Source organism: Neoarius graeffei, chromosome 20, assembly GCF_027579695.1.
Source record: "Neoarius graeffei isolate fNeoGra1 chromosome 20, fNeoGra1.pri, whole genome shotgun sequence".
Taxonomy (NCBI): domain Eukaryota; kingdom Metazoa; phylum Chordata; class Actinopteri; order Siluriformes; family Ariidae; genus Neoarius; species Neoarius graeffei.
Window position 1 is genome coordinate 62,900,036 of NC_083588.1, and position 27,367 is coordinate 62,927,402.

General features: G+C 41.2%; 2 protein-coding genes across 3 annotated transcripts in view; one reads left to right on the forward strand and one right to left on the reverse strand.

Moving 5' to 3' along the window:
- Positions 1 to 27,367, reverse strand: part of LOC132868909 (large ribosomal subunit protein uL3) — a 477,874-nt gene that overhangs the window by 48,157 nt on the left and 402,350 nt on the right. The gene's annotated exons all lie outside the window — the stretch shown is intronic.
- The window catches only part of abi3a (ABI family, member 3a), a 41,983-nt gene that overhangs the window by 6,593 nt on the left and 8,023 nt on the right, over positions 1 to 27,367 (forward strand). The window contains exons 2-4 of the mRNA XM_060902187.1: positions 2,496 to 2,666; positions 14,227 to 14,406; positions 22,638 to 22,696. Of these exons, the coding sequence (XP_060758170.1) occupies positions 2,496 to 2,666; positions 14,227 to 14,406; positions 22,638 to 22,696 (410 nt within the window). The remainder of the gene's footprint in view (positions 1 to 2,495; positions 2,667 to 14,226; positions 14,407 to 22,637; positions 22,697 to 27,367) is intronic.

Here is a 27,367-nt window from a genome sequence, read left to right on the forward strand (position 1 = left end):
GCAAAGAAAAACTCAGCCGGGTCACTTTTGACCCATGTTTTGCATCAAAGGGTTAATACCAGCGTGACGGACTAGTGTCCGAAAGCCTTTTTTCATTTTACCAATGAGCTCACTATACAGTCCTCTATATAATAATTCCCTATATAGGGAGTAGGGAGTAGTGAACAAGTGAGCAATTTTGGACACAGGGTCAGCGAGGATTATCACAGAGGATTAACTCCAGACAGTATGAAAGAAGAGGAGACATTAAAAGATGGCCATGTTTTGGCGAAACCAGTAGATACTTTAATAGGAACTTGTTCTTGATTTTAAGCTCCCTATTCTTGGCTGCAGGAGTGGAACCCAATGTGTTCTTCTGTTCTGCTGTTGCATGCTGAGATGCTTTTCTGCAAAGAGTGATTATATGAGTTACTATATCCTTCCTGACAAAAAAAAGCTCGAACCACGAATCTGCCCATTTTCCTCTGACCTCTCATGAACAAGGCGTTATTTTTTCTTCTACCCACAGAACTGTTGCCCACTCACTCACTCACTCACTCACTCACTCACTCACTCACTCACTCACTCACTCGATGTTTTTTGTTTTTCGCACCATTCTGTGTAAACTCTAGAGACTGTTGTGTGTGAAAACCCCAGGAGGAAATCAGCAGTTTCTGAAATACTCAAACCAAAAATATTCATCTGGCTCAAACCAACACCCATACCGCAGTGAAAGAAAGTCACACTTCACTGTGAGATCACAATTTTTCCCATTCTGGTGTTTGAACATTGTGAACATTAACTGAAGCTCTTGATTTGTATCTGTGTGATTTGCTGTGTCCTGCTGCTCTCGAGTGATCGGCTGATTAGAGAACTGCATCAAATAAAACAGCAGGTGAATGTAGGGGTGTTCCTAATAAAGTGCCCAGTGAATGTATGTTTTGCATTTAAAGGAATGATCTGGCAAAAAAATTACACGGACACTGTGTTGCATCACAGAATAGCATCGTGGCTTTTAAACTCAAGTAACCTGTTATAAGTTCAACCATTTTATCGACTTGTAGCGGAGTCATGCTGGATACACTTGCTTAGCACTTTATTAGGAACTCCTGTGCACTTAGCCGTTAATGCAATTATCTGATCAACCAATCATTTGGCAGCATGAAATCATGTAGGTACAGACCAGAAGCTTCGGGTAATGTTCACATCAACCGTCAGAATGGAGATAAAACGTGATCTTGTGACTATTTCTGACAGAAACGGAAACGCCTTGTTATTGAGGCATTTCAACGGCGGATGAACGTTACATTACAGACATTTAGCAGACGCTCTTATCCAGAGCGACGTACAACATACCCAGAGCAGTCTGGAGAGCAGTTGGGGGGTTAGGTGCCATGCTTAAGGGCACTTCAGCCATTCCTGCTGGTTCAGGGAATCAAACCAGTGACCATTTGGTCCCAAAACTGCTTCTGTAACCATTTGGCCATGGCTTCCCCAGACTGCTTGGAACTGACAGAAAGGTTACAGTAACTCAGATAACCACTCTGTACAATTGTGGTGAGCAGAAAAACATCTCAGAATGCACACCACGTCAAACCTTGAGGCTGATGGGCTACAATAGCAGAAGGCCATGTCAGGTTCCACTGGAAAAAACGTAGCCTGGTCTGATGAATCTGATTTCCCCTGATGCACACAGATGGTAGGATAAGAATTTGGTGCCAACAGGATGAATCCACGGACCCAATCTGCCTTGTGTCAATAGTCCAGGCTGGTGGGGGTGGTGTGATGATGTGGGGAATGTTTTCTTGGGCCCATTAATACCAATCAATCATGGCTTGAATGCCACATCCTGTGGCATGGTGGTATAGTGGTTAGCACAGTTGCCTCACAGCAAGAAGGTCCTGGGTTCGAACCCAGCGGTCAGCGAGGGCCTTTCTGTGTGGAGTTTGCATGTTCTCCCCGTGTCTGCATGGGTTTCCTCCGGTGCTCCAGTTTCCGCCACAGTCCAAAGACATGCAGTTAGGTTAACGTGGGGCGGCCTTGGGCTGAAGTGCCCTTGAGCAAGGTACTTAACCCCTGACTGCTCCCCGGGCGCTCTAGTGTGGCTGCCCACTGCTCTGGGTGTGTGTGTGTGTGTGTGTGTGTGTTCACTGTTTCAGATGGGTTAAATGAAGAGGATGAATTTCACTGTGCTTGAAGTGTGCATGTGACAAATAAAGGTTTCTTCTTCTTTGAGTAGTGTTGCTGACCATGTGCATATCCACAGTTTACCATCTTCTAATGTCTACTTCCAGCATGATGATGCACCATGTCACAAAGCAAAAGTTGTCTCAAATTGGTTTCACGACGTTTATGAGTTCGGAGAATCTGCAGGAATTTTGTGATACATCTCACGATCATTTCACATGGACCATAATTTCAAAAGAATGCATCATTAATTTTTTACCAAAACGTAAAAATGAACCCAAAATCTGTGAAATGTAAAGAATTTTTTTCTTTGACTTTGTGTTTTACAGGCAGACGGGGATTCGGGTAAAGCGCTGGACGAAACGAAGGCCTTCGCCACTCAGTCTTTAGCAAGCGTGGCGTATCAGATTAGCATGCTAGCCACCAACGTGCTCAAGCTGCTGGACGCTCAGTGCTCCCAGCTCCGTCACATCGAGTCTAACATCAACCTCATCGGACTGGTAAGGATGTGAGACGAACTACGCAGTCCTGATATGTTAAAATGATTATTTAGACAAAAAAAAAAAAAACATGAAGCCATTGATGTTCTTTTCAGCCAAATAAGAAAAAAATAATGAACGGTTTAAATGTCCTCAAAAGACACTGAGATTTACATTTCTGACGATGAAGGTCTTTGTAAATGTTCATTCAACATTTTCAAGTGCCTGAGTTTTCCCACGGGCCTCAGTGCTGGGCTCTGAGCGCTGTTGTATCCTCCTTCCTTCCCCTTTTCTGCCATCTTTTCACTCAGGCACGGACGTAACATTCCAGAAAGCTCCGTGCTCGTCCTGCCTAACCGGGTCACCTGAGTCGATCTCTCTCTCTCTCTCTGTCCCAGAGCTTGAATGAAAGGGCCAGTGTGTTCTCGTGCTCGGAGGCTAAGCGCTAAACCTGATTGATGTTCTCCATTGTATTCAGGGTACCGTGGAAGTGCTCAAACATGCAGCCCTGAAAATGACCGTGAACACACCGAGCCAGATGAATATTGATTTAAATCCATTTGCTAGAAAACTCTAGCATTAATTTTCAAGTTATGGAAAGTTTTTTACGCTAAGCTTTAGCAATTTAAGTGATTAGCTTTATTTACATATAAAAGGTTTTGTAGGTTAGAGCAGTCCTTCTCTTTCTGCTTTTCATGTTGTCTGAAGGCCTGCAGGAGGAAGAGACAGTTTTAAGAGAGAAGAGGAAGAAAGACTTTATGTTTTAGGAAGTGGCTAATCTGTTTGCTAATGTGTTCCAGCAGTGCAGTATGATAATCACACCTTCATTAGTAATTCACTCTGTTCAGTTAAATAAACCGACAGTACCACGCAAAAAAAAAAGTGCTGTATGAACATGCGTTTTATTTTAACACTGTTGTATTACACAGTGAAAGCCTGCTAGAAGCTAGCCTGTATGCTAATGTGATGAAGGAAACCACACGACATGATCAAGATCAATGTCTCATGTCTCTCTCTAGCGGTCTGTGCAACATTTTACTGAAATCACAGTCTAAATTATATGCTCAGCGTCAAAAATATAGGGGAGAGCGGGGTAAGATGAGCCACTTTTTACATTTTTCATCATAACTACATGTTAAAGCCATTTTTGCTTCCAGTCTACACACCATACCAAATTTCAAAGTGTACTGTTACTATATGAGCAAAAAATAATTGATAAGCTCTTATGGTTAGAGTGATATTACCTCTTGAAAAAAAAATGTCAAGTGGCTCAACTTACCCCATGCATGGGGTAAGATGAGCCACTGTGTGGGGTAAATTGAGCCAACACAAAACATGTTAGGTTAACAAAGTAAACAACTTTTATTATTAGAAATGCAATCAATGAATCAAGTCAAGTCAATCAAGTGGGGGATAGGGCCGTTGCATAGAGAAGGGGAGATGAAGAGAGAGGTGATAGAACGAGATGGGATAGGGAGGGATAGATAGATGGATAGAGAGAGAGAGATGCGTAGATCATGCACATCATGCGCATCATGCACACCTGTAATAACAGAGGGCATTATTTTATTTATTAAAAACCTTTTAAACATATTATTTATATTAACATGTTATTTATTTGTTTGTTTATTTGTTGTTGTTGTTGTTGTCATACCGGTATATGACCAGTAAATGTGAAAACTTAAGTGTCATCCATATTGGGTAAGCTCAGCCACCAATGGGGTAAGTTGAGCCAGTGGCTCAACTTGCCCCACATCTAATGGCTCATCTTACCCCGTGGCCACCATTTTGTAGAAAAATGCTAATAAAGGGGATTAGGCTAATCAAAATTATTTTTATTAGCATTCATATCATAGCTTAGAAAGCCACTAACTTAACCCTAATGTCTCTAAATATTATTCTACTTTTGTCTTCTCTAAATCATCTTCACTGTGGACAAACATGGAATTGACTTAGAAAGCACAAAAACACATTTTTATAAATATCTCCCTCACCTAGTTTGACATGTGGTGCTCCTCTCCACAAGTGTAAGTAAATGGTCCCGCCCCCCTTTGAATGTGGTCACATTTGTTTACTGTTTCTTAGAAACAGGGGGTGGCTCATCTTACCCCCTGGCTCATCTTACCCCGCTCTCCCCTACATACACCAACTTAGATTATTACAGTTTCACAATTGTTAAAACACATTTTTTGAATCCTCCTGTCCTTTTCTCAGAATTCTAAACACAAAACTCTTTTCTCAAACTACATTCACAAAACCTCGGACTCTTTTTGCAAAACCATACCATCGCCTCAAAATAGTTTTACATGTGCTCAAAACCGAACAGTGTTGCCAGATCTTGCACGAATCGGTCAAAATAGAAAAACTGCTGAGCAGTCATTAAACACTACACCAAAAAATTGAAAACACAGTGGTCAAGGCATGTTGCTCATGGAGAAATGTTTATTGGTCACAATAAAGTATAGCATATGCATTTTGCATCTCCAAAAGTAAAGAAAAAAAAAAGATTTCACAACTCCGTGGATTTAGCATTTACTCTGCATTCAAACAAACTATAGTAATAGGTACTGTGAAAAAAAAATCCTGAAATTGACAAATACAAATGAAAGTGTACAGCCTACAATATACTGTAAAAGGTAAAAAAAAAAAAACCCAAAAAACTCAAACGACTTTACACAGTTGATCACTGAGCTTCATTGAGCGTCATCCTGTCTTTGGGCTGGTCCGGCCACAGCACTTCATCCACATCACACGCTATATTTGCCCTTGCCAGGCAATGGGAAAAAAAACCCTAGTGTGCTGTATCCAGCCCTGACATCTCCTCGCCAAGGTCATCACAGGCTAGCTCCATGGCCTCAAGAAGATTAAGCCTGGTGTAGGGCTGTCGCTCGTACACCTTCCATCTCCAAGTGGAGAAAAACTCCTCTATTGCATTGAGGAAGGGAGAGTACGGTGGCAAGTATAGGTTAATGAAATTCTGATTCATATTGAACCATTCTCTGACTTGGACAGCGCAGTGAAAACTAACATTGTCCCAAATTATAACATAAATACAATAGGCCGCTCAATCATCTCATGTTCCTGCTGTTCATTTGCAGACAACACATCTCTAAGACCACCAAGACGGGTGAGAAGGTGCTGGGTGTTCTATGGCCCCAGAGTGGCATGATGGCGAAGAACACCCCGGTTGCTTCTAGCAGCACACAGTGTTATATTACCACCACGCTGGCCAGGGACTTCAACAATGGCTCGCTGGCCAATTATGTTCCTGCCTCTCCTTCTCTTGGTGAGATTGAAGCCAGCTTCATCAACAAAAATGAATTCATGGGGTCTCTCCATGGCGTCCAGTTCAAACATTCTCTGCAGTTAGATGGATATAGTTTTGAAAGTGCTTCAAAGAGACAGGCCTATGCTGTGGAGTACAATGTATGCGTTCTTCACTACAGTTTCTCGATTGCCAAGACACATTTCTTGAAAGCTGCTCTCCTTTTCTCTAAACTGTGAACACAAAACCCAATTTTCAAGCTACATTCACAAAACCTCAGACTCTTCTTGCAAAACCAAACTTTCACCTCAAAACAGTTCAATCTATGCTCAAAACTGAACTATGTTGTCAAATTGTGCCCCGAGTCAATCAAAATTAAAAACACTACTGAGCAGTCACTAAACACTACATAGAAAAATAGAAAACACAATGCTCAGGACATGAAGCTGGAGAAATAAATGTTTATTGTTCACTGTAGGCTAAATGCATGTTGCAAAAAAACAAAACAAAACTGTGCATTTAGCACTTGTACAAAAAGACAAAAAACAGAAATCTTGTTTTTACAAGTGCTACATGTAAATGCACAAGCAGAAATCTTGTGCATTTGCCACTTGTGTACAGTAAGCCCATGTAAAAATAAAGTACAAAAATATACAAATAAGTGCATTACTCAGCCACAGCATCATGTCTCTGTACTGGGTCAGGCCACAGAACTTCATCCACATTACAGACCACGTTTTGTCTGGCCAGGCAACGGGGAAAAAAACCCTGGCATGCCGCATCCAGGCTTGGCATGCCTCCACACCTATGTCACCACAGGCAAGTTCCATGGCTTGCAGGAGATTTACCCTGGTGTAAGGTTGGCGTTCATATACCTTCCACCACCATGAGGAGAAGAATTCCTCAATGGGGTTTAGTAAAGGGGAGTACAGTGGAAGGCAAAGATTGATAAAACCTTGGTTCATATTGAACCACTCTCTAACCTGGAGGGCTCTGTGAAAACTCACATTGTCCCAAACAACAACATAGATGGGATGCTCATCCTGCTGCCCTAAGAGAGCATCTCACATGTGATTGAGGAAAATGAGGAGCTGGTGAGTGTTGTAGGGCCCCAGGTTGGCATGATGGTGGACAACCCCATGATTGCTGATGGCAGCACATAATGTGACATTGCCACCACGCTGCCCAGGGACACCAACAATGGCCCGATGGCCAATCACATTACGGCCTCTCCTTCTCCTTTTGGGGACATTAAACCCAGCTTCATCCATGTAGATGTATTCATGGGGTCTTTCCATTGCATCCAGTTGAAAAACCCTCTGTAGAAATAGATATAGTTTTGTAAGTGATACAGAAAAAGTGAGTTAGGCCACTACAGTAAATCACTACTTGGAGTAATCAACATTGAATGTGTCTGGATATATACCAACCTGTACATACTGGAATCTTTGCTCTTTGACTCTGTCTGAGTTGTGATCAAAGGGCACTCTGTACAGCTGTTTCATGCGCAGTCTGTTGCGCTTGAGGACACGATCAACGGTAGAGAGGCTGACACTGTTGATACCCTCAAAATTTATATGGTCCTCAATGATCTTCTGCTCAATTTCACTCAATTTAATGGTGTTATTCTTACGGACCATATCAACAATTAGGGTCTCTTGGTGTGGGGAGAACATACCTGTCCTCCCACCCCCATGTGGCAGTCTTTCAATTCTACAAAAAGAGAACATGCAGTTACAAAAAATATACATGGAATACTAGGCCTACAAACAGTTAGACCAACCCTCCATTACAATACTACAGTACATTGGTACAGTGATGTACTGAAACATATTTACTTAAAGTATACTGTGGTACAGTATATAGTATGTCATACAGTAATTGCTGTCAACATTTACATACTGTACTATAATGTCAAAAAAGGTAATTACCTGTTCTCTTCTCTAAATCTTCGGATTATGGTGGGCACAGTGAATCTACTGATGTTTGGTTGTACCCTTTCTCCAGCCTCCCTCATGCTCATACCATGGACAAGAACATGGTCAATCACAGTAGCTCTGATTTCATCAGATATTACTGTTCTTTGTCTTCGCTGACCACCTCAACTTCCTCTCACACGACCTCTTCCTTTCAGATTTCTATCCATTGTAGGGCCTCACAAACCAGTGCTCTCTGAACTGGCTTATATGTTCCCTCACATCATTAGCCAAATGCGTGATCAATTTTGAGTTGCTGTGTTCAAGTGGTGACACCTGTGCTTTAATTGTGTTTGACTTTTGTCACCTGTGCTCACCATTATGCAGCACGGGTGCATCACAATGAAAATGTGTTGGCAAGTTGTGTCTAAACAGGTGAAAAGTGCTTATGGTTTTGCCAAAAGAGTGATTGATTCAATCAGTGGGTTCAGGCAACTGAGCATTTGGTTCAGACAATAGGGTTTAGTGTTTTAGCAATTGCGAAAAACTGTAATATGTATATAGTACAGTACCATAACTAACTGTACACTTACCTGTACATACTGAAATCGCAGCTCCTTCCCCCTTTCAGAGTTATGTTCAAAGGGCACTATGTACACTTGTTTCACTCGTATCCTGTTGCGATGGAGGATACGGTCTATGGTGGAAAGGCTCACACTCTTGATTCCCTCGAAGTCTGTGTGGTTTTCAATAATTTGTTGTTGTATTTCCCATAGTGTAATGGCATTGTTTTGACGGACAATGTCAACTACAATGGCCTCCTGCCGGGGTGTGAACATGGGTGTCCTCCCACCCCCGTATGGCAGTCTTGCAATTCTGCAAACAGAGAATGTGCAAAATATATGTAATGTAATGTTCTGAGATATGTTTGAATCTCCAGATTATGGTGGACACAGAGAATTGACTGATGTTTGGCTGGACTCTTTGGCCTCCCTCATGGTCATGCCATGCACCAGTACATGGTCTATGACGGTAGCCAGAATTTCATCAGAAATTGCCACTCTTCGTCTTCCTCTCCCTCCTCTTCCTCTGCCTCCTTCTTGTCCTCCACCTCTACACTCGTCCTCTGTGTCTCTGATCCGTTGTTGTCATGAGCTTGCAGGACCAACCTGCTTGCACTCTAAACTGGCTTATATTGGTTGTCATGTTGTCATGACATGATGAGAAACAAGTGTGATCAATTTTGAATCGTTGTGTTCAGTGAATGACACGTGTTTCATTTGTGTTCATATTTTGCCACTTGTTGTTACCATTATGCATCACAAGTGCATCACAGTGACAACTGTGTTTTATTGCATGAGAATGTGTTTAGAGTTTTGCAAAAGGAAGGACTGAGATCTGCAAATAGTGTTTTACTAGGTGAAGATAGTTTATGGTTTTGTCAAAATGATGCTCAATTCAATGAATGAGTTTAGACAACTGAGCAATTGATTCACACAACAGGAATTAGTGTTTTAGCAATTCAGAAAAACTGTAAGAAAAAAAGAAAGCAAAGTACACCAACCACCACATACTGTATGGTGATACAGCAACCAAAAAATAGACATGTATGAAAAAGTGTGTGTTTGTTGATGGGGAGAGCAAGTTGGGTGTGTATTTAGGATCAATCTCTCCTCCGGGCTGGGTCTGGCCACAATATTTCATCAACATCGCATGCTATATTTTCTCTTGCCAAACATCAAGGAAAGAATCGTCTTGTGTGGTGTATCCAACCTTGGATAGAAGCAGCATCAGTGTCACCACATGCTTCCTCCATTGCCTGGAGAAGTGTAAGGCGGGCATAGGGACGATGATCATACACTTTCCAACGCCATGTTGAGAAGAATTCTTCGATCAGGTTAAGAAATGGTGAATATGGAGGCAGGTTGACAACAGAAAAATGGGGATGGTTGACAAACCAATTTTGGACCAGCTGGGAGCAATGAAAACTGACATTATCCCATATAACCACAAATCTTGCCTGTTCTGGATTCTCTTCCTTTGGAGCAAGAATACCATGAATATTGTCCAGAAATGTTAGGATATGACCAGTGTTATAGGGGCCAAGTGTTGCATGGTGGTGCAGGACACTAGTCTGGCTAACGCGACTTCAAAGCTCTGCAAGCATTTGGTCTGGCAAAGATATTAAGCCCAACCGTTTCCCAAAGGCGTGGTTGACCCGCCTCCCTGAAATGCCTCAGTTTGCTACTGGTCGAAGCCAGAAAAGGCTGTGACGAAGCTTAAACCAATCACATCACTCTTTCCTCTGACGTATGTGACGCGACGGAAACTGCTTGAGTAACAGGAAGAAGATAAATACCTCCAGGGCTGCTCTTTGCTCCGTTTTCAATGAGAACTTCCCGTTGAATGCTTTCAATACAGCATCTACCGCTGTGTCAAAGGCTTGCCGCTGCTCCATGTTCGTAATGTTTCTAGTGAATGAAGCGCTTCCGGCATAGATTCTGTAAACAATCTATGGCTTCCGGTCGCAGTTCTACCACATCACTGCCTTGAACACGCCTCTACCCAGGGCCGTTGGAGATGCTCAAAGTTGATTGGCTCCCGATTTTTCGGGAGCTTGGAAGAGCTGGAGATAGCTTGCCTTGCCAGACTAAGCTCGCAACAGGCCCTCGTGTTGCGTCACACTTAGGATGGGCGGGCCCAGGCTAGCAGGACACCATTCTGCGTTATGGCAGCACACATGGTGACATTTCCTCCACGTTGGCCTGGGACATTGACAATTGCCCTCTGTCCAATGATGTTTCTCCCCCTCCGTCTTGACTTTGTGAGGTTGAATCCCACCTCATCCACATAAATGTATTCATGGAGGATGGGGTGGGCATCCATCTCCAAAATTCTCTGTATTGGACAAAAGAATAGATTAGGATACGCACAATACAATAGTCTGTCTCAGCAAGTGAAAGTCTGATGTACTGGCAGTGCTATGTACATACCTCCACATAGTCATGCCGCAGGTTCTTGACTCTGTCACAGTTCCTTTCAAATGGGACCCTGTACAGCTGCTTCATCCGTAGCTGATTCCTCTGGAGGACCCGATGTATCGTAGCTAGACTAACAGCATCAATATTGTTGAATATGGTGATATCTTCCAAAATATGATTTTGAATCTCACGGATTCTAATGGCATTATTTGCCAAAACCATATTCACAATTGCGGTCTCCTGCTCTTGTGAAAATATACGACCTCGTCCTCCATGATGCTGTTGTCTTTCCACTCTAGAAAATTCAGAAATACAGTAGTACTGTAAGAGTGCTGTATAAAGTCAAGGTTGTACTGCCCTGTGACCATTCATACAGCGTAGTGCAGTAAAATGGATGCTTGGAGCTACAATAGTATACATGTATTTTACAGCTTTTTAGGAATGGCTATTACATGTACATGTACATTACAGTACTGTTGATTGTTGCATACCTGTTCTCATTTTGAAAAGTTCGAATTATGGCCGCCACTGTAAATCGACTCAAGTTGGGCTGGACTCTGAGTCCAGCCTCTCTCATGGTCAACCCATGATTGATCACGTGATCAATCAGAGTAGCCCTAATCTCATCAGAGACTATTCTTCTTGATTCTTTGTCCCTTCCTCCTTCAACTCATCCTCGTCCTCTTCCTCTTCCTGCTCCCCTTCCAAAGCGTCCTCCACAAACCCGAACTCCTCATCATCCTCTGTGCCTTCCTCTGACTCCCCTGGGTCTCTCTGCATTGTTGTTATCCATTTTTCAAGACTGATAACTTGACCTTTACCCTGTTTATAGGCCTATGACAGGCAGTGATTGGTTAGTGTTCATTAAAGCAATTATTGTTTACATATATGAGGACATAGTCTGAGGCACTGATGAATAAGTGTGGCATTTTGATTGGTTGTGTTTGAAATAGGAAATCAAGTTACTGCCTGTTAGATTTTCATGTGTTAGATAGAGAATTGTATGTATTGATTTGCAGAAAGTGAATAGCTAAATTGAAAACTGTGTCAAGGCTGAGAATTAGTTTATGGTTTTGCTGATTTGAGGCGGAGTTGTGAAGTTTGAGTGACAGAGTTTAGAAATAGTGTAATATATAAAGGTTTTGTGTGTAAGCAATTGAAAAAAACCCTGTAACTTCCTGTTAGCTAAAGCTGGGAGCTTCTCTGTCACAACATTAAAAAAAAGAGTTTGGATTGACCAGCACAAAGTACAATGGGAAAGTCCCAGGAGCTCAGTGCAGGTCTGAGAAAGAGAATCATAGATTTACACAACTCAGGAATATCTTCTGGATCCGTTTCTAAACATCTGCAGATTCCAAGATCATCAGTTCAAATAACTGTATGTAAATACAAGTTATTAGGAGGTGTAGCCACTTTGCCAAGCCACTTTGCTGGAAAAAGATCTAAACTGCCCCCCTCAGCTGAGAGGAAATTGGTTCTGATGGTCAGGAACAACCCAGGAACCACCAAGGCACAGGCCTACCATGAACTGGAACCTGATAGAACCCCATGGCACTCTCTACTGTCAAGAGAGTTTTACATCACCATGGACTGAGAGGCTGAGAAGCTCCTGCTCCAAAATCAATGCCTTCAGGCTTGACTAAAATTTGCAGCTGATCATATGGACAAAGAAAAGCCTTCTGGAGGAAAGTTTTATGGTCAAATGAGACTGAGATCAAGTTCAAGTTCAAGTAACTTTATTTGTACCCGAAGGTAAACTTGTTTTGCAGTGAAGTGAGTCAGCTTTCTCTTCCACACATGCCAAACAACACCTAAAGCATCTAACATAAAACTCATAAAACACAGCGTGATAAACATATTTAAAAAAAAAAAGTGATAAAAAACATGTAACATAAAACACAACATTAAAACATAAAAACAAACACATAAAACCCCACATGAAGCTAAGACTTATTAAAAAGGCTTATGGCAGCAGGAACAAAACTGTTTTTATAATGCTTGGTTTTACATTGTGGTACTTTATGTCTACGTCCTGACGGGAGAGGCTGGAACTCACAATGTAGTGGGTGAGAAGTGTCCTTTAAAATTGATCCAGATATCCTCTGTACCTGTCTGGAGTCCAGTGATTCTGGATTTAACTGCATCTCTCCCGTCAGCTTACTGGACCACTTCACTATTTGGTTCAGGCACCTCTTATTTTTAGACGACAGATTACCAAACCAAGACACCAAGCAGAAAGCTAAAACCGATTCCATAAAAGCACGATAAAACAGGGTCAGCAGTGTTTTGTCAATGTGAAACGATGACAGTTTCCTGAGGCAAAGCAGACACTGGTTCCCCTTTTTATATACAGCTTCACAGTTTGCCTCAAAAGTCAGTTTACTATCAATGACTGTGCCAAGATACTTGTATTGAGTTTGAGTTGTTTGTGCACAATGACCAGAGATAGAGAAGCACGGTGGTGGTAGCATCAGCTCTGGGGCTGTTTTGCGGCCAGTGGAACTGGATGGAATAATAAAGAACCTCAGAATTCTTGAACATCACCTCAAACTATCAGAAACTTGGACACATTTGTGAGTGACCCCAACCAGAGCTGGTTGTGGAGGAAAAAGTCGACTAACATTAAGCTTAAAGCAAGTCCTAACCTCAACCCTGTTGAAAATATGTGCACTGTGATTAAAAGTTGGGTCTGTTCCCAGAAACTTGCAAATTTAATTGAACTCTACAAATTCTGCCAAGAAGGATGGGCAAATATCCAACCAGTATTCTGCCAGAAGCTTGTTGACGGCGAACAAAAGCATCTGGTCAAGGTGAAACCTGCTAAGGCACATTTAAACAAGTATTAGGTGAGCTGTATGTATAAATTTGACCCTGTGCACAAAATAAATTAAAACTTATGCTCCATATTCTTTGGGTTTTTCTATTAAAGATGTGTGCTGTACATCATTCTGCCAGAAAAAAGAACAGTTCAGAGAAATCATTGAAAACTCAATATTGCCATGACATTCGTGTCCATGTTAACATCTATCTATCTATCTATCTATCTATCTATCTATCTATCTATCTATCTATCTATCTATCTATCTATCTATCTATCTATCTATAAGAAAATATACTATTATGCTAAACATAACACAGTACATAGCCATCTTCTTTCTTTCTTTCTTTCTTTCTTTCTTTCTTTCTTTCTTTCTTTCTTTCTTTCTTTCTTTCTTTCTTTCCTTTCTGACCTTAACTATTAAAGAGAGAAAAAGAAAGAAAGAAGTCTCACTCACTCAGGGTCAAAAAGGTGCATATATGTTCCCAATCAGTATATAAGGGTACAAATAGAGGGTACCGATCCAGTGACAAGCCGGTGTACCCTTAAAGGTACGGTGATGTAGTTTGTTTTCTGAGCGTGCATTTATGTGTGTGTGTAGACTGTGGATATGCACCGAGAGAAGGTGGCACGTCGAGAGATCGGTGCTTTCACTGTGGCTAAGAGATACACGCGGAGCAGCAAAGTCATCCCACCTGCAACCAGCAAAGATCCCAAACCCAAATACAGCCGTACACCCATCTCCTACAGCAGCCTGGACACAGTGGGGCACGGCATGAAGGTACGCACACACTACATTACATTACAGGCATTTAGAGCAACGTACAACATACCCAGAGGGGTTAGGTGCCTTGCTCAAGGGCACTTCAGCCATTCCTGCTGGTCTAGGGAATTGAACCAGCAACCTTTTGGTCCCAAAGCTGCTTCACTAATGGTTATTAGTGTGTTGGATTAGCACTAATCCCATGTTTTGGAAAAGCAAAAATGTTGTCTTGGGGCCCTTCTGGGGTGTCACCAATCCATGTGCAAAGTATGGAGTATGTGCGTCCAGCTGTGTCGATTTGTGTAGGTGAACAGACAGACAGACAAACAGACAGACAGACAGCCTTCCTTTAGTGGTATAGACGTCTTCATTGGTTTTGATGACATGTAGAGTGATGGGAATGTCATTTCCATTTCACTGATTGCTAAACTTTTGATTAAATTTGCTCTTGTTGATAAGTCGCCTCTCATCTTCAGTACATCTTTAATATTTGAGTAGTTTTAAGAAACACTTTAAAGATTTAAAGATAACGTGACCAGACATCCCGGTTTGGCCGGGACAGTCCCGATTTTGAGTTGCATGTCCCCAGTCCCGACAAAGGTCTGTCGGGATGCTGAAATGTCCCGGTTTACACCAAACACTAACAAACTGTCCCGGTTACAGCGATCATACATAGCCAACGAGATGTCAATAAAGCTTCTAGCAATTCAGCATCAATGTGCGTGTGTACGCAGTCAACCTTACAATGTATTTATTTGTACAATGTTGCAATATAGAGGCCGCGTTATAACGTTTTTTTTCGCTAGCGGCTGTCAACTACTATGCGACAATGCCGAACGGATGAGCGCTGGGCGGAGATGTTCGCGCACTTCAAGAGTAGGGAGATTCCTTACAGCAATGTCAGCCAGCTTTGCCAGTTTGCCATGTGCCTACCTGGCATCAATACTCCAGTTGAGCGAATATTTTCACTCATGAGCAACACCTGGACTGACGAGAGGAATCGCATGACCGTGCCTACTCTCGAAGCCTTGCTCATTACCCGGGCCAATTTCGACGATACTTGCTCGCAGTTTCACAGCAGGCTCTCGGGCAATAAAGCGCTACTGGAACAAATTCACTCATCATGTAAATATATGCAATAAAATGGCATCTTCTTTAGGGTGGGTGGCTGTGTTTCTGAAACATTTTTTGTTGTCTTTCATCTGTCTTTAATCTGTATCACAGATTGTCTTGACTTGTTTGATGCTGTTGTCAACTCAGGGTTCACGTTTTCAAAAGAGTTAATAGCCGACACTGGTTAAGATTAAACAGAGGCATTTTGGGTAAAGGTTCGGAGGTGACAACGATTAGGCTCATGCGCTCGTTCCTGTTACAATGCATAGCCTATTGTTTAAAAAAAAAAAAGTTCATCACATAAAATGTTGATGTTAATAAACAAGCAATGCATTTTCTTGCCGTTTTCACAAAGGTGAAATAAATCAGTTGAAATTTAGGCTATTGGCCTATTCCCTATCATCACATCTGTTGTCTGATTTTCTTACTTTAACTGAGTTGTGATAGAAGTACATGTAGATAACAAGAAAATACTTGATTATTCTCTGAAATGTTGATAAAAGTGAGCTTCGACAAAATGATAAAAGCACCTGTCTGAGCCATGGTTTGAGCCGGCGCATGTTTACATTAAAACACGTGTGCGTGCACGAGTATCGCGGTCACATGCAAAGTGTCCCGGTTTTAGACTCGGGAAATCTGGTCACCCTATTTAAAAAGTCCTGGAAAATTCGGTCTGCTCGGCAGCCATCTTTACAGACTGCTATGTAAAGAATAACAGATGACACTATAATGTGCGTTTATAGGAAATTATTATCCATACAGGACACTTTTTCGATGGAATAAAAACGTGTTCTATTCCCTTCTAGCAGGTTTCATTCATTTGGTTTGATAGCATGCAATATTGTTAGCATATCGCTTATCCTACGTGTATTACGTCACTCTACCCAATGGAGAATGAGCGTTGAATATGGTTTACGATATTGCATGGTTGTCAAGACAACATGACGTTACAAACTTCTGCGCTAGCGAATGCGCGACGGGGACAATTTGTAAACAAACATGGCCACCAGGATTGCTTCGTTAAATACGGAAGATTTTGAGAGAATTTTGAAAGAGAAAGACACGTTGAACACTAAAAGGAATGTGTATGTGTAATAATAATAATAATAATAATAATAATATTGCAGTGTTTCCCACAGACCAGGTAGCGATTTGTGGTGCTCCACTGTGCCGATGAGGGAATCGTGCGCAGTGGTGTCGTGGCGGTCGGTGGAGTCAGTCATTGGGGTGTATGCAAAGTGTTTACAGCGGGCGGTGTTCAAACACACAGTATTTTTCTTCAGAGTCACCTGCTGGGACTATTTTAAAGCTACAAGAAGCATTTGAGATTATTCAGTTCAATCTAAATTCTTTTAAGTTCTTTTAAGAGAAGACAGCTAAAACAATTTTTACCAGAACCCTGCCTGGTTTCATTCCTCGACCCAACTTTACATTACAGGGCAGGCCATTAGTTTGCTGGGCTTGATGTTGGTGGAAAACATGTCTTTTAAATTTATGAAAATTACTCATCAAAATTGAAGTTTTTTTACCTTAGTTTTTTGCCTTTTTGGTGGCGATCTTTCAATCATTCTTTAGTTGACATTCAAGGAATAAATTGCAAAAAACAAGCTGGAGGTTTTTATTTTAAATATTGAACTCAACACTTACCTCAACCAATACTAAGATGAAATAAATAGTATAATGTAACAACAAAATAATAAAATATGATAATTAGATGTAAGAAACCACTTAAGGTAACACCAAGGCAACTAACAGTAATGAAAAAGCATTACCCTAATTGGTGCAAAGCCTGCATGCCCTATCAGAACATTTACTTCTGCGTGGCTTCCTGAAAAAAAGCTCAAGTGCCCTATCGTAAGGGAAGTCATTGGGTTCGGGACCATTTATGGAGATTCGTAAGCAGGCTGCCAGGTGTTCCCCGTGGAGCCTATTCCTGAGGTCTGTTTTAATCTATGGATAAAAAAGTACATTTTCTTCATCATCAAAGCACCCAGAATTTCCATTACATCAAAAAAATATACAAAGGAATACTGAATTTCTATGTGCTTACTCTATTCATAGCTGAGAAATCCTGCTCGCAATTCAGAAAAAACTTTTCAATACTCATCTGAGTTAAAGCAGCAAACATTGAGAGTCAATGAAATTATAATAGTCAAATAAATACAAAGTTATTATTAGCCTATGGGCATCCTACAGTAGCCTCTCTCAACTACCGCATTGTTTCTTAAAATATTCAGATTTTATGCTTCAGATAGCATCAACTAGGCATCCCCGCGAGTATAAGATTTTTATTTAGGCTAGTGGGAAATCCTTATTTATTGTGAATGTCAAGCCATTATTAATAACTTGCATGAATGCTGAAGCGGGATAAACGGGATAATGCAATAAGGCCGGTGTCACGGTCTGAATTTACCACCAGTCTAGACTTCCCGGAAGTTGACCGGGAAAAAAAAATCGGTCTGCGCATGGTAAATTTATACCAGCGCCCAATCAGACCGTGACACCGGGTTATATGTGCAACGGCAGACTTGTGTACACGCCTCTCCATCTCTCTGTGTGTGTGCGCGTGAACGAGAAGTAAGAGCACTATGAATGAACGGAACGATACGCAACGGAATTTTTTTTTTTCAAAATCGCGAGTCGGGCGGCACGGTGGTGTAGTGGTTAGCGCTGTCGCCTCACAGCAAGAAGGTCCGGGTTCGAGCCCCGTGGCCGGCGAGGGCCTTTCTGTGTGGAGTTTGCATGTTCTTCCCGTGTCCGCGTGGGTTTCCTCCGGGTGCTCCACAGTCCAAAGACATGCAGGTTAGGTTAACTGGTGACTCTAAATTGAGTGTAGGTGTGAATGTGAGTGTGAATGGTTGTCTGTGTCTATGTGTCAGCCCTGTGATGACCTGGCGACTTGTCCAGGGTGTACCCCGCCTTTCGCCCGTAGTCAGCTGGGATAGGCTCCAGCTTGCCTGCGACCCTGTAGAAGGATAAAGCGGCTAGAGATAATGAGATGAGATGAAATCGCGAGTCTGATTGTGTGGCGATAGGAATCCATTGTGTGGCGCTGCGCAACACAATGGTCTATGTATGGGAAACCCTGTATTGGCTGGCTGTTTTTCGTGGTCTATCAGATATTTAAAAAAAAAAGCCAGCCAATATTATTTAAATAATCCACGCCCGGTGGTGTGAAGCAGATCATTTTTGTCTAACCACATGTTTTGGAGTGTGCTTAATATATTAAAGGGGCCGTCTCAGCCTTCCCAGAATCCACTGTGTTGTTTTTGTTTACATACGAGCCACTGCATGTGTGCTGCAGCAAAACCTCCACAAATTCGCTGTTCATGATGTGTCAGAAACCCATCTTGAAATTTTCTTCATCTGTGTGTTGTACGTGGACGTTTTGAACACAATAATGTGAATAATACGCCTGAAGTTTTCTTTCCTTCGCCAGTTCTGCTCTGTTATAATGGAGTAACCAAGAGGAAAACAAAATGGAACGGTTGAAATAATTAAAAATATAACTACTTGAACGAAATATTGTTTCATTTCACGTTACAATTTATGATCTGTGGCCTAAGATGTCGCCGCATTGTTGTGGATTGTTTGCACAAGGTCATAGAATATTGATGGCATCAAAAATGGCGATTCGTTACTTAGCGCAGAGGCGCAGAGGGATGGGTGAACAGCCCCTTTAATTAATGACGTCATGCATTTTAACAGTTTATAGTTAATATTTAAAGATTTACGTCTCTTTTTCTGTCTTTCTGTCAGAAAAACGCAGCTTATCATGTGACGGTGAACCTGCGAAGAGTAAGATTGCTGGGAAACGTTGTAAAGCTCTGGAACTGTTCCAAAGCGCTCACTCCTTCCATAAACAACAGAAAACATTGCCATAGCTACGATTTTTCTTTGTTAATGAAACAACAGCGCATTTTTAAAAACCTGAGCTACAAGTTCCTGTGTATGATGGGCTGTTACTATAGCAACGATAATGAGCACATTAATATAAACCTGAGGGTCATGTTTCAGCCGAGTCGTCCGATTATACAAAAATAAATAAAAACATTTCCGACCAATCAGATCTCAGAATTCGAGCGTCATGTGCGGCTCCAAAATGTTTCCTCAGTTGCTACGGCAACAGCACATTGCGCTTGTCTATAACTTAAGAAGTTATAAAGTATATACAGTGTATCTGCACATGAGTTTCAGAGGCCAGGTGTTTTCTGCTAAACAGCAATGTGATTGGCTGTTTTTACTTTTTAAGGGGCGGGGCTTCAGCTACCATGCTGAGGGTTACACACTCCCTCGTTCGTGTTTTGATCAGCAGCCAAATCGTCTCTGAGTTTACTTCTGTTTCAGAAGACACAAGAGCAAGAACAAATGAGTGCACATCCTGAGAAACACACAGACACTCAGTTACACTGTGTACAGGAAGAAGTAAGGTGTTCACTTCCTGGAAACCTCATCACCGCCCACTTAATTACTCAGATGTGTGTTGTTAATGTTATCAGTCTTTAAATTTCTGCATGTTCCTGTACGACGTGATGTTTATTTCTCACTCTGCGTGACATATATGTAAAGTGTATGTGTGCACGTATGGAGAGTGCGATTTCCTCGCACCATTTCACCATTTCAGCCCTAAGACTTTTCACCACATCCTGCATTAAAAGCAGCAGGGATTGACAGCAATTAGCAGCACACACACACACACACACACACACACACACACACACACACACACACACACACATGCGTGCATTCAAATTACGCTTTTCATTCTCTTGATCTCTCATCCTGGTCTGTTCTCAAATGCGTGCACACACACACACACACACACACACACACACACACACACACACACACACACACACACAGACAGGCTGGCTGATGACCACCAAAGCACCGTGGGAAAACGGTCAGAGGAATGAATTGGTGCTGTGCAAACTCATTAGGTTCACAGATGCCTTTGCCAGTCTGTTTTAAATCTAGGACACACACACACACACACACACACACACACACACACACACACACACACACACACACACACACAGAGAGTTGTTTCTGTGCACCTAAATGAAACAGCAGCTGGAGTTAAATACGAGGACCAGTGTAAAGTTAAAAAACATTTCTAGATAAAATATTTAAATAATATTGGCTGACTTTTTTTCGTGGTAGATCAGATATATTCCATTCAGCGAGCATGATACTGACCGAGTCGAAGACGAGTAGCTGAATGGGATATATCTGATATACCACGAAAAAAAGTCAGCCAATATTATTATTATTATTATTATTATTATTATACATTCTCTTTTCCAGTTTTTCAATGTCCGTTAGTATGTTTTTCTCTTGTAATCACAGGTGAACCATCAGGGCCTTCTAGTCCTTCAGAGAAGCCCAAACACATCAGCATTTCAAATGTTATATTTAATTTCTTTCATTCTTTCATAATTTCATTATAATTATTCTCTTCTTATTCTAATTTGGCCTCATTTTCTATCAAATTTGCTTCAGAAATGAAAGGGTTACTGTCCTGAAAACATTAAAATCGAGTTATCAAATGAGATTGTTTTGTTTGTTGTCTCTAGGCTGAGAAGAGTTTAGAGCTGCTCACTCATTGGTTAGGACTTCACTGCCGGGACAGAAGGCCATGGCAGTGCATGTTTATGTAGGAAGTCTCATCTCATTATCTGTAGCCGCTTTATCCTGTTCAACAGGGTCGCAGGCGAGCTGGATCCTATCCCAGCTGACTACGGGCGAAAGGCGGGGTACACCCCGGACAAGTCGCCAGGTCATCACAGGGCTGACACATAGACACAGACAACCATTCACACTCACATTCACACCTACGCTCAATTTAGAGTCACCAGTTAACCTAACCTGCATGTCTTTGGACTGTGGGGGAAACCGGAGCACCCGGAGGAAACCCACGCAGACACGGGGAGAACATGCAAACTCCGCACAGAAAGGCCCTCGCCGGCCACGGGGCTCGAACCCAGGACCTTCTTGCTGTGAGGCGACAGCGCTAACCACTACACCACCGTGCCGCCTATGTAGGAAGTGATAGACTAATTAAGTAACCAATCAGATTTTGATTTATAGTGGGAGGGACCAAAAATTTATCGCTGTCAGCCTTCTCGAAGGCCAACGCGAGCTTAACCGTGAGTCGGTGCCATCAGTACAGCAGTGAAGTCACCTTCCAGCCAGTGTAGCGTTCATCAGTAGGGTTAGCGAATGCTAATAAAACGGTCAAGCCAGTGCTATCTATTGAGAGCAAGTAGCACAGGCTAATGACAGAGAAACTAAGATTTCTGTCTCCAGACTCTTCTTCCATGCTGCACACTCGATACAGGATTTTTCACTCAGACTTAAGGATTCATTTCCCTGTGTAATTTACTGAGTTACTTTTAAAATCAACATCGACAGCTACGCACAACGGAGCGACCTGGCAGCCTGCTGCTGATCCCTTACAAAATCCTTTGTCCTGTTGCTTTTTTGGTGTCTGGCTAAGAGTAACGGTTCACCACTGCTTGTAAATATGCGTGAAGAATATCCAATGAAGTTTTGGGAGCCTTTCGGGTGTTCAGCGCATCTTTCTGTTTCCTGGCGAACAAAGAAATGCTTCTGCACATGCACAGCAAAAAACTTTCTCATTGGATATTCGTATCAGCTCCGATGTGTGACGTCATGTTGTCTTGACAGCTATGCAATATCGTAAACCATATTCAACGCTCATTCTCCACTGGGTAGAGTGATGTAATACACATAGGATAAGCGATATGCTAACAGTATTGCATGCTATTGAACCAAATGAATGAAACCTGCAAGAAGGGAATAGAACACATTTTTATTCCATTGAAAAAGTGTCCTGGATGTATTCAAATCATTTCAGAGCACAGATTTATTTGTCTGGACTAGTTGAGGTTGTGTGTTGAGGAGAGGTCGGAGTGGGATGTGGTCAAAACACACCCTGAGAGAATGTATTTAACAAAAAAAAAAAAAGCCTTCTATCTGAGCCAGTGTCTCAGACCAGTATCAATCCAGAGTTGGTTTTTATTATTATTATTATTATTATTATTATTATATGTGTCACATTCCTTTGAAACAAGCTAAAGCCAGTTCTGATGATCTGTTTTTCTTCACAGGATTCGAAGCCACAGGAAAGAAAAGCAACCATAAACCGCAAGCATGGCGGTACGCTCAGGTACCTCACACACCACCTTCACCGTCACCTTCTGTACATCATAACAAATCAGATCTTCAACATAAATCGTTTTTCATAAATCAGCCACACTCTCCTACGATACAGCAGATTTTCATACCTCATACCACTTTCAGAATATCATCCATAACCAGGCTCAAGTGTTTCTCTGCGTCTTGGATCAGAAAACAATTCAAAGTTAATTTCAGAGATCGAGTGGAATAGAATCAAGAAGCAGAGATATTGCTTTTCAAGCTACACTGCCTTTCAGATTTTTCAAGTGTAGGTCATAAAAAGAATTTTCCCCGACACCCATTTATTTTTAGAGCAACTAATGAATTTATCTCCACGTGGCCTGAAATTCTCCGCTATTTTTTCCTGCTTCACCATGACCCAATTCAAGATACTACATCATGCATCACGTGGTGGGCTTTCCCTGTTCACGCAAGACATTGTGGGGTACAAATTTGAAACAGGAGAGAAAAATGGAGGATATGAGTGTGCGAATGAAACGTGAAAGACCGACTACAGTAACGGAAAGAAAGTCAGAAGAAAAGACGCTATGTTATATACGAAGGAAAGGAAACGCAGGACCAAACTAATAAATATGGGCGCTCAGCGAGCACCTCGGTGTGATCAGCTGTTCGTTTAGCGACAGAATGATGGAACTGTCAGTGCACGCTCAAAGGGAAACCTGTAGATGGCAGTAATGCAACACTGTGGATGCCAACTACCGTAAAACCCAAAAGAAGAAGAAGAAGAAGGTAAACCTGCGCATGCGCACACGGACTTCCTCTGTCTGCTCGACTGCACGAAGCGAGTGATTTCATTTCATGCAGATTATTTGCTTTAATCCCCTCAAATTAAATAACTTCCCAGCCACAGAATGGCCTGATATTTTGTGAGATATTACAGAAATAAACATATATCACAATCACCACATTTCAGAGGGAACTAAATTTCACCGATTTTATGAACTCGAAAGGCCGTCTCGCTTTAATGTGGATTATTTTCCGATAACAGCATCATGATCTTACTATATCTCTTGTACTACAGGAGTGTGTACTGTATATAATATATATAAAACTGTGTTTACAAGAATACCATCACACTTTTTATCCATTTATAGTTACATTTAATGTTGTGGAACTTCCACGAGACAAATTAGTTCCCACTTTTTTCTTGCTCACGTTGTAGCAGCTAGAAACCATCGCTCTCTCCTCAGCTTCTCGTTTTCTGTCTCTCAAATGTCTCTGATTGGTACAAAGCATAAATATTCTCCCAAAGAAGTGAAATAAACATCTCCTTATAGAAAAGTTTACCACGTGAGTGATGGCACGTGTTTTTAATCTGTTTATCTGTGAAACCTTCATTATACGAATCCCTGTGGGAGAGATTTTACTCTACATGTGTATAAACATTCACTACTGTCAGGGCTGCTCATATAGGAAATTAATCACCGTCTGATTAATCCAGAAGGAGTTATAAGGTTTAATATAATGTAATCTTCACCTTTCTTATTGCCTGACACTCTGACTTTTCTCGTGCTGAGCCTGCACCACTTTCATCAGTTCCTCTTCTCGAGCTCTGAGAGTTGTTCTTAATCAGGAAGCTGATTGTGGGTTTTTTTTTTTCCACTTCCTCTGGACGCCACCACTGAATGAAACCTTTAGTCACAGGTTCATTGTTCAGTTTCACTTGTCATCAACCCACAGAAAACAGACAAGTGTTTTTATATATACCGTGTATATATATATATATATATATATATATATATATATATATATATATATACACACACACACACACACTGTGTAAAAGTCTTAGCCCCCTATAGATTTCTATTTTATGACTTCTGCATTATCAAGTCAAAACATTACAAAAACATTTTTGGTGTTTTGGTGTAAAATGAAGACGTGAGTGAGACAGTCAAAGTGTCCAGAAGAACTGTGGCTGGTTCTGTAAGATGCTCAGTGAAACCTACAGATCATTTCCGCATAAAACTGCACTCGCTGGACCGGAGACTACTATTTTTTTTTTAAACCAAAGGGCCGTCTCACACCAAATACTGACTTTGTTATATTAATTTATTATGGCTTCCTGATTACTGTTTATAGTATGTTTTAATGTTGAAAGATTTAATTTCATTTTTTTAAGCCATTTTTGATCGACAGCATTTCTTTACATGTACCTAAGGCTTTTGCACAGGACTGTGTACGGTACATATAGCCATGAGTGTTTTTCTGGGAAATAGGCCACTTGTATTTTTCATATGAACTACATCCAGGACATTGAGTAATATATTTTCCAGTGTCGTCACTCATGGGGATATCAGTGAATTGTTTTGCTATATAGAGGATATTACACGGTCACGTAAAGATATGAAGTTTATCTTCGAGTGGTGAATGATATATCACGAGTGAGTGAAATGAACGAGTGAAAATATTTTTCAACACGAGAAGATAAACTTCATATCTTTGCACCACCGTGTAATGTTCTTTATATTATATGGACACATCCACACACAGAAAAAATGCAAGTTAATCAAAAGAATTTTAATTTTGAACCAGTTCACCATTTTGACAACGCACATCCAGTCAACAGGAGAACACTGGGAGTGACGACATCGGAGTGAAATATCGGGAATTATTTTTTTCGCGGTCCAAATCCTGCGCTCTGATTGGCTGGCGAGCGAGTCCGTATCCTACGATACGGACCCTAGTTACGGACCCCGGTTACGGACCTCTGGCGACTCACTCGTTCACAACAACAACAAACATAGTAGCAATTTTTGTCAACATTTATTTTCGCATTTCTCAGGAGAATAGCATTAATTTTACAGCATGGATAGCGATAACGACAGTGTTCACAGTGAAAGCGAGTTTTACTTCCCTGAGGAAGAAGAAATAAAAGAAAACATTTCAGGAGAAAGCTAAAAACCTCTAACTTGCTAACGTTGAGCAAAAACATGGCTGAATCCTGAATGACTCAATTTTGTATAAATAGGGGACTACATAGGCAGCAAAATGTAGTTTTCTTCTTGCCATGGAAGTGCACTTGTATACCGAGGAGGAAGCCATTTGCATTACAGCCGTGAATGAGGATTCAAAATGGCGGCTCGGCTCGGTTTTCCCTTTCGGCGCTCTCGTTTTATGTTAGAATTTGGTAAAGAAAAAATAAATATATTATTTACCAGCTGGGAGGTCCGTATGGTGAAATACAGTGACCTCGGCCTTGAATACTGACCTCGGCCCAGAGGGCCTCGCTCAGTACTTTCAAGACCTCGGTCACGATATTTCACCATACGGACCTCCCAGCTGGTAAATAACATATATATGTATTTCGCATGAAAAATGTGAGGTTTTCAACATGGGATGATAAACTTCATATCTTCAAGCCATGTGATTTTTCTTTTTATTATATCGACACATTCACAAACAAAAAGTCCCCAAATTTATCAAAACAGCTCACTCATCGATTTCTTCATGAGTCACATATAGAGATTTATGTCATGGTCAGTGTTGGGCACGTTACTTTCAAAAAGTAATTAGTTATAGTTACTAGTTACTTTTCCCAAAAAGTAACTGAGTTAGTAACGGAGTTACTTTGTCATAAAAGTAACTAATTACCAGGGAAAGTAATTATTCCGTTACATTTTGTTCAGCCTCAAAAAAAAATCAAATTCAATTAGTGTAATCATAATAAAAGTGAATGTTAAATGTGTTTAATGACTGAAATGGACACTTAACAGAACCAATTAGTAACGTTATCTACACTATATTAATATTTTTGTGGGACAATGTGAGATAAGACATCTATCAAATGTAATATATTTTTGTAGTTATTAAAATTATGTTACTAATTACTGGCCACTGACGAGGACAAACGCTTTGTTCCGCGACATAATGTGCATTGCACGTAGACATTTTTGCCTTTTATTTCAAGTAATGAAAAGTAATGGCTGTATTTCCAGTGTGGAAGCGCAGTGCTGGGCTGACCGCTCGCCATCGCTGGCTCTTCCGATTGAAAGAGTGCGCAGTAGGCGTGGCCTACCTACGTATGTTGTCCAAATCTACTCTGATTGGCTTACTGTGCCGTTGTCTCGTGTCTCCCCGCCCCACATGAAAGCAGAGTAAAGAAAGGCTGAACGAGCAGCGTGCCAGATGAGAACAGCTTTAATAAAGTAACGCAGAGTATTTTATTGTAAGTAACGGGAACGGCGTTATAACGATGTAAAAAGTAATTAGTTAGATTACTCGTTACTAAAAAAAGTAACGCCGTTAGTAACGCCGTTTATTTCTAACGCCGTTATTCCCATCACTGGTCATGGTTTTGGTTCTCCATGTCCCGGATGGAGCGCGGATGAAAAATACCAGTAGTGTATTTCACACTAAAACACTCATGTCTATATAATAAATTTGGGGACTTTTTGTTTGTGAATGTGTCAGTATAATAAAAAGAAAATCACACGTTGGCTTGAAGATATGAAGTTTATCTTCTCATGTTGAAAAACTCGCATTTTTCATATGAAATACATCGTGGATATGAGTGACTTATTTAAATAATATTGTCTGGCTTTTTTTCATGGTTTATCAGACATATTCCATTCAGCGAGCATGATACTGAATGAGTCGAAGATGAGTAGCTGAATGGAATATATCTGATAGACCATGA